General features: G+C 50.2%; 1 protein-coding gene across 1 annotated transcript in view; it reads right to left on the bottom strand.

Annotated features, from left to right (window-relative positions):
- RORC (RAR related orphan receptor C) overlaps positions 1-12,608 on the bottom strand; it is a 158,381-nt gene that overhangs the window by 55,133 nt on the left and 90,640 nt on the right. The window contains exon 4 of the mRNA XM_086945523.1: positions 10,633-11,124. Within this exon, the coding sequence (XP_086801649.1) occupies positions 10,633-11,124 (492 nt within the window). The remainder of the gene's footprint in view (positions 1-10,632; positions 11,125-12,608) is intronic.

Below are 12,608 nucleotides of genomic sequence, written 5' to 3'. Positions count from 1 at the left end.
GGGCAGGACTCAGACTTCTGCGTGATCTTGCATGTGCCTTGCACCAAAACGTGCCAGAGGTGTACATTTGTCTATTTGTGTCACTGGTGTCATTTTTATTGCAGAGTTGGGGATGCAATGCTCTTTTGTAAAACTAATGCCTGTGTAAAATAATTGTGCCTTAAAACAATTGTGTACTGGTGTTTCTCCATGCCTACAGCAATGCAGCACCTAGAAGACCTTGAGCTTGGGGTGCACACAGTGTTGTCTTCAAATGATTCTCTACTTGATGGCCCGAGGACCCTTTCAAGACCATTCACTGGGGCGTATGTCCCTTCCAGCTTGAAGAGTTTGCTGAACATACGGTATGTGGCTTGGGATTGCCGAATAGTTTTCAAAATGTTTCCTTATAATTTGGAAATATCCTTCAATGTACTACTGTTTTATTGTTCCTTGTAAAGAAAAAACAATGCTAATAATGAATTAAAATAAATGCTTATGAGTATCTCAGAGGAGTACAAGCTCTGCTGCTTGCGTCCACTGGTGCGCGGTGCACTGTCTTCACGGTGCACTGTTCACACCTGCAAGTGCACTGCACTTTCTCACAGCGCCCAACCGGATTGATTTTAAACAGTGCAAATGTGCCCTTGGTGCTCTTTAAGAAACCAATTCTAATTTCCTGAGTGTGAAGGGGTGAATTTTGGTGGCACAAATACAGCTAGTCATTTTACATCAAGCACTCGGGTAGCAGTAGTTTTAATATGATAGTCCACGGGTGAGATGCTAAAGAAAATACATGCCCACAAATGAGATATGGAAGTTCCCTTTTATCTGAGAACAAACAAAATATTCATTGGACTGTTTCACGTATATCTAAGAGGGTTTAACATTATTGTCAAACCTTCTTAGCAGCCAGGGCCGGACTGGCCGTAGCGGGCAGCGGGCAATCCCCCGGTGCGCCGCATGGGTGGTGTGCAAAATCGGCCCTGTAGCAAAATCGGCCGAAAACCGGCCTTGGCCAAGAGCTCGGCGGCACCCACAACCCCCCCCCGCCCCCCCCCCCCCCCCCCGCCGAGCACTTTGCAAGGGCCGGTTTTGGTTCCCAGACCGGCAGTTTGCCCCTCCAGTCCCCATAGCTACTTACCGCCACTCGGTAGCTGTGCTCCACTCGATAATCTTCCGCGTTGTGGATGCATCCTCATTCATCATGTGAACTCATTTATCCTCCTTAACTCATTTTGACATTTATGCATTGCTTTGACGTTAGTTGATGCTTTATTGATGCTTGCTATGTTATTTACCTGCCAACCATTTTGTACCATAAAAACAACAGGAGAAAACCGCTACTGTGCTTAGCTCTCTCTCAATACCAGCCCAAGGGGATCACCCAATGGTATTAAAAGGACTCTCCCCCACTGGGATGAAAGGTGACATGCTTCGTCATAGAGTCCTCGTCCAGGTACCTAGTGTATCTGGACAGGCTCAACCATGGTACCTAAGGGAGCTCTTTGTTTACTGGGTGGGATCCTAGATTTAAAATAGTCTAGGGTGTTCTGAGGGTTAATTCTATTTTCAAAGGGCGCAGTGACAGAGTTCAAAGTAGGTGGGGATGCACTAAGGTAATTAGTGTCATCTGTATCACCGGGTCAACATGTTTCAGCGATCACACCAATTTCTCACCGGGCTAGTTGGCTTTCGTCAGGGCCTCTCAAGGATCTCATTAGTATCCTATTTGTGTGCATTCAATTGTGAAACTTCCATTCACCATACTCATACATGCCATACTTACCAACCCATTTGGTCGCTATGTTTGCATTTCTTTAGTAGCATCCTATTTAGAGTTTCACTAGAGTAAGGAGACCGATGGATCTTGCAGTCAAACTTTCAGCCAAGGGTCACTTCCCGGCCTTGAACCTATTTGGGTTCTCCTTCCCCGCCTCAGTTTCAAATTGGCACTCGAAAGCGAGAACTCTGATTTTAATTAGCTCTGCAGAAATTGCTGCTTCTATTTTTGTCTCATGGTCCTAAGTGCTCCCAGGAGAGCTATCCATCTCTTACCGTACTCCCACTGTCTAAAGCCCCAATTATCATCAAGTGTACATTCTGGTATGCCATTCTAGATAAAGAAAATATATTAAAGGAGTGGGAATTTGGGAGACAGTCAGCATTATAGGCTGTGCTCTCAGTCAGCGAAGCGTGCCTGTCTGAATGGTGAATTGTCTTTTTTTTGCTTATTTTTCTTATTTTTGTTAATAAACATACTTAAAAATTAAAATGTGTTAAGATCTGAATTTTTTGTGACATCCTTCTCATCCATCCACACACAAATGTACCACTCAGCACAGAATCGCTTTCACTTATAATATAGCCAGACCTATTGGCTTTGCCAGTGCTTATATAAATTGAAGCGCCTACAAAGTTTCTCCTGCATACATGGAACAGGGGAATGCTGCTTGGTGCATACATATTTGGAGTAGTATCAGCTCACAAAACTTTGTATTAAACCAGCTACAAAGGTAGTTTCTGATTCTACTAATTGGCAGGATGCAGAAAGGTTGACAACAGGAAGGAGCCTAGGTACTAAGAATAACAGAGCCAGGAAAACTGAATCCCTTTTGCATCACACTTTTTCCACATAAATACCCAGTGATAACACAGAACTTAAGGCCTAATTTATTCCATGGTTTGCCGCTCACCAGATGTTTATGTCAGAATATTATATGCAGAAATATCGACTGACAAAAGAAATGTGATCTAAATATAATTTGCAAAAATATCATCCCTTTGGGTGTGGATTGTCTACTAATTACAACAATGCGGTATTTTCACTAACAAAATTTAGTGCATGATATTCATGTCTGATAATATTCTGACAGATATTCTACTACCATACATACCCATGCCAACCTGCCAGGTTGGCGGAGGACTAGGCCTCTGCCTCCCTAGGAGAGAACCACTCATCATAATTTAAGGTCTGTACCTGACCTGCAGACATCTCACTGCCTACAGTGCAGCCACCAATGCCTCCTAGACTTGTAGGCAGAGCACCATGCTTTTTAGGTTTATAGTATTTTTATGCAGCGTGACACATCCAAACAAGTATACAGCAATATAAGATCGGCAAATGAAAAAGAGCAAGAGTCTGGCATGACACAACATTGTGGTACAAACGTCCCCCCGCCACCCCAACGTCCCATTGCCCCACCCAACTCCTCCCCCCCCACCCACCCCACTCACTGTTCAGTGCGCTACCAACTTGCAGCCTATCTCCCAAGGCTCTAGGTAATTGGGGAGGAGGGTCTCATCTCGCTCACTGATCTGGCGCTAGCGGGCTCGTAAGCCGCATAAGGCGGAGGTATCTCGGACAGGTGAGTTCCCTGAACTCCGTGAGCAGCAGAGAGTGAAATGGTTGCCACAGTTCATTAAATTGCGTTATATCCCCAGCCACCACCAAAGACAATTTCTCCATACCCAGCACGTGCCAAAGTCTGTGGAGCCAGCCCGTAAGCGTGGGCGTTGTGTCTGTGCGCCAGTATATCAAGATATTCTGAACTGCAGAGCCGAGTGCAATAAGATCTGCCTGCCTCTTCTGGACTTGAGGGGATACATTAGATCATTTGGGAGTCCTAGCAGGGTATATGCCGGGAAGCGCAGGAGCTCTATGCCGAAATGAGAATCAATTTCATCCAGCACTTCCTTCCCGTAACCAGTTAAGAGAGGACAGTCCCATAGAATGTGCGTGAGCGTACCCCGTTGTCCGCACCCCCGCCAGCATGTGTCTGTATTACTATGGTCGAACTCATGGATCCGCTCAGGCGTATAATACCAGTAAGTGGACACTTTAGTAAAGGTATCAGTGAGGCCCATGTGATATGCTGAGTGGCGCGCCCTATAAGATATGTGGTCCCAGTCCTTGGGGCTCAGTGTCCTCCCAAGTTCCCGTTCCCATCTAACCCTCCCTGGATTGTGAAAGTGTGTTGAGGGTAGTTGTAAGAATTTATATAAGTCCGAGATTAGTTTCGAGTCCGATGTATGGGACAATAGCCATCTCTCGCACGGTGAGAGCATCCTATCCGCCACGTCCCTCACCTGTGGCTGAAGAGCCCAATGCCGGGCCTGCATATAACGGTGTCTCTCCGTTTCGGGGAGTGAGAATTCCAGCCGAAATTGTGTGAACGGGATGACACCTTCGGGGCCATACAGGTGACATAATGCTCTGCATCCTGCCTGCCGCCAATGTGTGAAGGCGCCTTTCTCCATTCCGGGGGTGAAGGCAGGATTATCCACTAGCGGCGAGAGCGGCGAAGGAAATGTGGTGAGGTCATATCTAAGGTAGGTCGCATCCCAGACCCGCAAAGGTACCCTAGTAATGAAAGAGGCGTAGAGATTCTTAGGCCGGTGGGTCCGGTGTAGGAACGGTATCTCCTGCACAGGCCGCCCCGCTACTGCTTGGTCCTGGAAAAGCCAATGCTTATACAACTCCCACCTGCACCATTCAACCAAATATCTCAATTGCGTCACCTGAAAGTATTTACGGAAGTCGGGAATGCCTAGACCTCCAGCGTCAGGAGACAAAAGGGAGTGGGCCCTGCGTAACCTAGGCTTTTTCCCTTGCCACGTCCGACTGCAACTGCTGTATCCAACCCTTCGGCGGCTGAAGCGGCAGGGCCCTGAATAAGTAGAGCACTTGCGGCAAAATCGTCAACTTGACGGCAGCAATCCTACCCAACCAGGAGAGGATGCCGTGATTCCAGCGGCCTAGTTCGTTCCTGATCTTGACTCCCAAAGCTAAGTAGTTGGCCGAGACCATGGCTGGCAACGTAGGGGCAATCTGAATCCCTAAATATGGTATCGCCTCTGAGGACCAAAGTAACGGGAACCTGTTCTGCAAATATGCCTTGGTATCAGGCGCCAGGGAGATATCCAAAGCCACTGACTTCCCCATATTCACCTTAAAGCCAGAGACCGTGCCAAACGCTGCCAGTTCTTCCATACAGGCCGGAAGTGATGTCCGGGGTGTAGCCAATGTGAAGATGACATCATCAGCGTAGAGACTGACCGCATGGGTAAATCCACCCATCCGTATCCCCTCCACTGCCGGTCGCGTCCGCACCCTTTGAGCGAGCGCCTCCATGTAGAGAGCAAAGAGCAAGGGCGAAAGTGGACAGCCTTGCCTGGTGCCTCTCTCGATGGGGAAGGCTGTGGAGGTGTGGCCGTTAACCCGGAACACTGCTGAGGGTTCCTTGTAGCAGTTGAGGATCATAGTGCGAAACCGTTCTCCAATACCCGCCTTCACCAGTACTTGTTCCAAGAAGGGCCAATGCACGCGGTCAAACGCCTTCTCTGCGTCAACCGTGAGCATCATCCTCTGACCCGGAATCCGGGAAGCCTTTTCCAGCAGGTGGACCACCCGTTTTGTATTGTCCACCGTCTGCCGTCCCGGAACAAAACCCGCCTGATCCGGGTCGACAAGGCCGGGTAGATGGAGCGCCAGACGGCTGGCCAAAATCCCAGTATAGAGTTTCAGGTCGACATTCAAGAGAGATATCGGCCTGTAAGATCCACAGTGTTTAGGATCTTTCCCCGGTTTGGGGATGACCGTGACGGAAGCCCTCAGGAGATCAGGCGGGATGGCTCCAGGCTCCGCGAAAGAGTTGAAAAGGCGGGTGAGAATTGGGGCTAACGACCCGCAGAACGTCTTATAGAAAAGGGCAGAGTAGCCATCTGGACCCGGTGCTTTGCCATGCTTGAGTCTGGCAATGGCCGTCACTACTTCCTCTATGCTAATGTCCCTGTTCAGGTGGTCCGCCTGTAGAGGATCCAAGGAGGGCAGAGTGACCGAGTCCAGATAGGAGGTCATAGCCGGTACATCCAATGGGTCACCAGCGTAGAGGTTTCCGTGAAACCCTCGGAACGCGGCCGATATGCAGGCATCGTCAGTTACTGCACCGCCCGTGGAGTCAGAGAGTTCTTTCACCAACTGGCTCTGCCTAGTGGCCCGGAGTCTATTGGCCAGAAGTTTGCCACAGCGATCCCCCCCCAGTATAAAAGGCGTGGCGCAGTCGGAGGGCCGCATATTCCGCCCGGTCTACATCTAAGGCGGAAAGGAGTTTCCTTGCTTCTTTAAGCTGCCGCCAAATCCGCCCCAGTTCTGCGGTGGATCAACTCCAGTTCCCGAACTCTGTCAGTAAGCTCATCCCTCTTTATCCTGCGCTCCTTATTTTCGGCCGCGGAGATTGACAAAAACTCCCCCCTGAGGACAGCCTTCAAAGCCGCCCATTGGGTGGCTCTGGTGGTATCTGTGTTGTCATTGTGCGCCAAATATTCACGGAGTACCTGCTCAATACGGTCCGTTACCGTTTTCCTATGGAGCAGAGTATCCCGGAGGCGCCAGATCTTCGCCGGGGCGGCAGAGGGTGGCAAGCAGAAGGAGGCCTCAACAGGGGCATGATCCGACAGGGAAATAACCCCCATGTCCACGGCAGACGCCAGAGCCTGCACCGGCGAGGTGACCAGAAGATGGTCAAGCCTCGCGTAGGTCTTATGCGCGTGGTAGTACGAATAGTCCCTATCTACCGGGTGCTTATGACGCCAGAGGTCCTGGAGGTCCACCTCCGCAAGTCTAGCTTTACAACCAGCTGAGAACTCCCCGACTTGCGGGGAGCACCGCGCCGATCTGTCCACCACCAAATCAAAGACCATGTTGAGGTCGCCCCCGAGGATAACATGCCTGTCCGGCGAGGCCGAGATCTCTTCCACCGCAGACTGCAAGAACCGCTCCTGTTTATCATTGGGACTATAAAGGGAGCCTATCGTGAATGTAATGCCCCCCACCCGGAACCTATGTGCCAACATCCTCCCTTTAATATCTGCGAATTTGTTAATGTGTTCCCCCCTAAAATGTCGAGCCACTAGAATCGCTACCCCGGCTGTCTTGGTAGTACCGGAGGAAAAGAACTGCGTCGGAAATTTACAAGAGTGCAGCCTATGTGTGTCCTGTGGTAACAGGTGGGTTTCCTGAAGGAGGCATATGTCCGCTTGGGCATTTTCTAACAGGGAAAGCACCGCCCGCCGCTTAACAGGATTGTTCAGACCCCTGACATTCAAGGTCACGACTTTAAAGGTATGAGGAGGCATAGTAGGAAATGTGTGTAAAGGCGTAGGTGTCCTGTGTGGTGATCATAGTGGCAAGTATACTCCCCCCAACTCCAACAGCAAAGCAGTCCTCCAACAACAGTAGGCAAGGCCTCTCCCCCCTGCACAGCGCGGCCTAATACCAACCACTAGCCCCAATGTGACCAGCTCTCCCACCACACGCCAGCCAACCCCACAATCCACCTCCCCAGTCGCCGCCCCATCGTCGCAGAGCAAGACAAGGCGGAGAAACTCAGGCAAAGCAAAAAATCCTAGCACCGCGCACTGGACAACTCCTTTCCCCACTCCCAACTCCCACAACCCCTCCCGGTACCCCAACACCCCAAAACAACCCCTTCCAAACCCAAAACACTGTCCCCGTCTTCCCAAGAAAGGAGTCAAGGAAACCATTGTCCAAGCCCGGCCCAAAAGGCAAGTCTATGGAAAAGTCTCAAAAGTGGACGTCCAGCCACCACACCACCCCCGCTCCCCCCCCCAGACCCCCAGGCCCCCAAACCTGCAGCTCAAAAAAGGAGAAGCGATGTCGATCTCCCCCCGGAGAATTCCTAGGCGGTCAAACCAACCTCTCCTGTCGCCGTTTCTCTAGCGACCTCTCTCACAGCATTATCCATTTCGTCCCGAATAGTGGGCGAGTCCGGTCTCACTGAAGAAGTCGAAGAGCTGCGGCCAGGGACCGATTGCCAGCCATCCCTGGTGACTCGGCGACGACGTGGAGTGGGGGCATCTTCGTCAGTCGCCGTAATGCCCAGTACAGTACAGGTGTCCTGAAGGGAGCGCAGCTGATGCAATATTCCGTTCCAGCGGAAGATAATACGAAAAGGGTGGCCCCAAGAATATTGAATATCATGCTCCCGCAAAAAGTCAGTCACAATTTTAAAGGACTTGCGTTTCTGTAGGGTGACCACTGAAAGATCTTGAAAGAGGGCCACCCTATGACCACTGAACTCCAAGGAGGGCTTGGTGCGAGCCACCCTTAGGATCCTTTCCTTCAGGGGGTAGTCCAGCAGGTAGGCCAGAAGATCGGGGGAGGCGCCGGGGCTCTGCGTCGTGGGCCCACCCTATGTGCCCTATCAATCCTGAGAGCAAAATCAGTCGGTTCACCCAGGATGTCCCGGAACAGATCCTGCAAGTAGGTGGCCGCGTCTTCCCCCTCTTCTCTGAGAGGAATGCCCCGGACCCTGATGTTGTTCCTCCGGGAACGGTTCTCGAGGTCCTCCACATGGGACTCTAGATCAATCTGCTGGTCCCGGAGCCTGATCACTTCCTGCTGGAGCTGTGTGAGTTCCTCGTCCCGGGCATGTCCCGCTTCTTCCACAGATGAGACCCTTTCTCCCAGGTCATCGACCTCTCTCCGGACCTCTCGCACCTCCCCCGCCACTTCCTGCTTGAGAGTCTGGAAGTCCTCTCGTAAGGAGCTACAAAGCGACTCAAGGAATGACCTGGTAACTGGCGGCTCCCCTCCGCTCGCCCCCTGTGAACTGCTAGACTGACTTGGGGAGGGCTGTCCGCGGTCTTGCCGTGCATTGCTCCTGTTCAGCATTTCCGGTAGGGTGCGGTCACCTTTCCTGCTCCCCCTGTTGCCGGCCATTTTGGGCGATGAATGAAAGTGTCCAATCCTCACCAGCAACAGTAGCGTTCATTACACCGCCTAGCTACCCTCTGGTTGACCGCCCTAGCTGGGGAGGCCGTCCGTCCGCTCCTGAGGTGCAGTCCAACACCCGTTCACCACCTCCTCGTGCTCCTCGGGGCGTCAGCTCCTACCAACTCCACTTCAGTATTAGGCCGATGGAACGTAATTTCCAGTCCAAAATGGCGTCCACAATCCGTAGCACGCTACCTCGCAAGTAGCTCCCGAGCGGACCCCAATCCGTTCACAATAAGGGAGCCAACAAGTCACCATGGCCAGCCGTTTCAACGGCGTCTGAGACCCCACTGGGCCCGAATTGCACCACCAGGCATACACCACCTCCTGTATAGCTTCAGCGGGTGGGGCGGTCTCGCGCCCCGATCCAGTCCAGGCAGGGCCCCCAGAATCCTCAGCACCGCTTCAGTCCCACTTGCGGCCGTAATTCGGCCGTTCGTCGTGGCGGGGCACCAACTCCTCGCCGCCTCGTTTGCTTCCGCTCAGTGCCACAATCAGCGGCTCCGCACTGCAGTAGCGGGCGGACCCAAGCAGGTCCCCGCTTCTCTCCAGGCCGCGCTGGCGGCCTCCGCGCAGCGCCCCAGGCTCGAGTTAGCTCACAGGGCGGGCCCAACGGCACTTCCGGTCGGGCCGCAGCTTTCGTAGATCGCCGCTCGGCTGCCACAGTCCGCTAACAGTGCCTTCTGGTGCGCAGATTTTTCTCCCAGCAAGGCCCGCTAGGTCCCCACTGCACCCGCCGTCGCCGGCCAGCGACGATGGGGGGAGATCAGCGGTGAATAAGGTGCTCAGGGGCCTGGGCCGGAGGAGCTCGCCGAGGTCGCGTCCTCCTACTCCGCCATCTTGGCCACGCCCCGCACCATGCTTTTTAGGCCCCACCCGGCATACTTCTGGAGCAAGAGTTTGCATCCATCAAGCAAAACATGAATGCCTTATTCACAGTAAGTTTTCTCCATCAATATTTTCTTTTATCCGTTCCCGAGTCCGCCTTGACTCGCCTGGCCAATGCACGTATGAAAAATGTGTGCATGTCACCCATCTCATCATGCTGGCAACCTTCAAGGTGAGCTGACGGCTTAGCCATGGTAGGACCATCTGGTCAAGTGTTTACACTTGAAACACAATACCTCTCATTCTAAATTGGGAAGTGCAAGGTTGATAGCAGTGGTGTAACAATGGCCCCCACAGTCCCCACAGTGCGGGGGGCCCTCAGAGGCTCCATTCATCACAGTACTCTTGTCCGAGAGCTCCTTAGTGAGTCCGGAGGGGGGGGGGGGGGCTATCCATGTACTTTGCAGGGGGCCCGTTCAAGTTTCATTACGCCACTGGTTGCGTCGTTATCTGCAGAATCTCCCATCCACTTACATCTAAATGAGGCCCTAGGAATCTACTTCAAGAGGTAGAATGGGAGCATGAAAGGATGTGGAGTGCAGAAGCCATTTTGAAATTGATTGGCCATGTGAAAGTCTTTGAACTGCCTATAATATCTCTGATCTTTTACACAATACTACTAGCAGGGGCAGCGAATTCCACATGACCTTCTCAGGATGTTCATTCCCACCACACATATTCTTAGGTTCAAGCAAGGTGTGTGGCAGTAACGGGTAGAAAGATTGTGTATAGCATGACAGCTCATCTTTGATCTATGGGGCAAGGGCCCATGAAGTTTTTTCAAGCTAGTCACTTTGAATGCTTTTACATACAATTTACACAAAAGTTAAACATTTACATAGTCAGTGGTGATCCTAAAAATCTGCTACAGATCTGGCCCTCTTGGACATCCTATTAACACTTTTTTATGTAAAAACTTGACAGGGGAGAACATAAAAGGTAAAGTTGAGAATGAACAAAACACCTACCGATTTCCATCATAGAAGAGTTTGACATTTCAAGAAAACACGTATAGTTGGAATATAAGTCAACCCCTTCTGTCTTTTCATAGATGGGGGTCCTCTTCGCCCCACTGAAGTCCTGCCGAAAGCAATGCTTCTCTGGTGTGTGTAATCCATTCGCCTTGAGGTCCATTTTAGCCCTGTCCTGATGAAATCCTTTCGAAAAGGGGACATTGGGTGCCTGCTGGTCCTGTCCCTTAAGCCCCTGAGAGCCAGGGAAGACTTCCGCCTCGTTGGGAGAGAGACTTAGTCTTGTCCTAGACAGAAGGGAGTTAGAACATGCAGAGTCACCCATGATGTCTGCAGCGGATCCCATGTTGAACTGCCCACTGGTGAGACAGTCTGGGTATTCCGCATGCATCACCTCCATGTTTTGCTGCTCCTGCTGCCGCCGATGCTTCTGCACCTCTGCATGCAAGCTGTCCCGCTGTTTTTTTGACATACGTCCAAACTTGACCGCTGAAATAAAAAAAAAATTTTAGAAACATTTTCGATACTCAATTGAAACAATGTTTCATCAATCTTGCTACATCAATTGATTCACGTTCAAACGTTGTAGACTGTGCTTTAAGAAGTAAGGTAAATATATTATTTAGTCCCAAGGGAATTCCGGGTCAACATAGTAGCACATCTTTTATCGGCATTCATTGTTCAGTGTTTTATAAAGGGCAGAAATGATGAAGACGTCGCTTTGTAGGATTTACTGAACTAGTAACAGCGAATATAACCAATGGCGCTTAGTGTTACAATTGATGTTGATGTCCTTTTCTCACCTATAGCCCTCCTCAACTTTGGAACGTATTTCTTTAGTTTACATTAGGCCTGGGCAGAGTTATCAAGACCCAAAAAATCGGACGCACGAATAATCAACAAGAACTGCACCATGCGCAGTGCATGAGGGTGCTGCTTCTTTCTGCAGCTTGAGTAGATTTTTTACGAGAATGGCAGCTTTCTCAAAGTGAACGGATGGTTTCTCAATGCGAGCAGTTGTGACCATATGTGATCGCCGTGTTGCGAAATCTCGCTGGAACGCGTGCTGGATTTTCATCGCTCACCAAATTAACTTTAGTGAGCGAGGGAAAAACTCTGCAATATCTGCGAATGGAGTAGAGTTCACCACCCAGGCCTAGTTTACATTGCTCATTACTGTTAAATGTTTACTAAATTAGTAAGCAGGTAGAGGCTTGCCCTACACTGTAGAACCCGGGGGCCTCTTTTGAGGGATTGACACTATTTTTCAATGCATCATAGAGATCCAATCTACTCATAGGTTCCAATTATATGAATTTGTTTCATGACTCACATACTTGCCATAAATAAAAGAAAATCCCATTCGTTTCAGTCAGTAAGTACAGTCCAATAGGGATTTGGGGTTAGAAATGGAATCTTGTTGAAACTGATGAAATATGAAATTGATATCACACTGAACAGCTCTATCTCTATCTCTCCTCAGACAGTGAAAGCCAGCTGCAGGCCTTCAATATTTGGCTGTATGAGGCACTGGATTCACACGCCATTTTAAGCTATATAGTGGTCAATAAACATAGGAATCCCGCCCCTTGGTATTTAATCGAATTAAGATAAGCTAAAACCAAACTCCATTACTCTGAACGTAATGGAGAAAAAACAATGGGCCGCATGTATGACCATTTCCTTTTGCGACTGCAATTTGTGAATTTTAGCAACTCGCTAATTGCGAGTCAAAAGAGAAAATATACTGCTGTGACTCAAACACATTTAGGGATTCTTAATGGGGTCGCAAATGAGCTGACCTATCAACATTTTGCGACCCATTGGGAATGAGTGATACCACAGGGATGTTGGACTACTGGGGACGCAATACAAAAAGGGGTGGTGATAAATGGAACATCTGAATCAATCAAACACTCACACCCAGTCAAAAGATCTGGGTTTAATCCATCACTGTTCTTTAGCCCACTCTG

This window comes from Lissotriton vulgaris, chromosome 12 (assembly GCF_964263255.1).
Source record: "Lissotriton vulgaris chromosome 12, aLisVul1.2, whole genome shotgun sequence".
Lineage (NCBI taxonomy): Eukaryota > Metazoa > Chordata > Amphibia > Caudata > Salamandridae > Lissotriton > Lissotriton vulgaris.
This window is presented reverse-complemented; position numbering and strand designations above follow the sequence as displayed.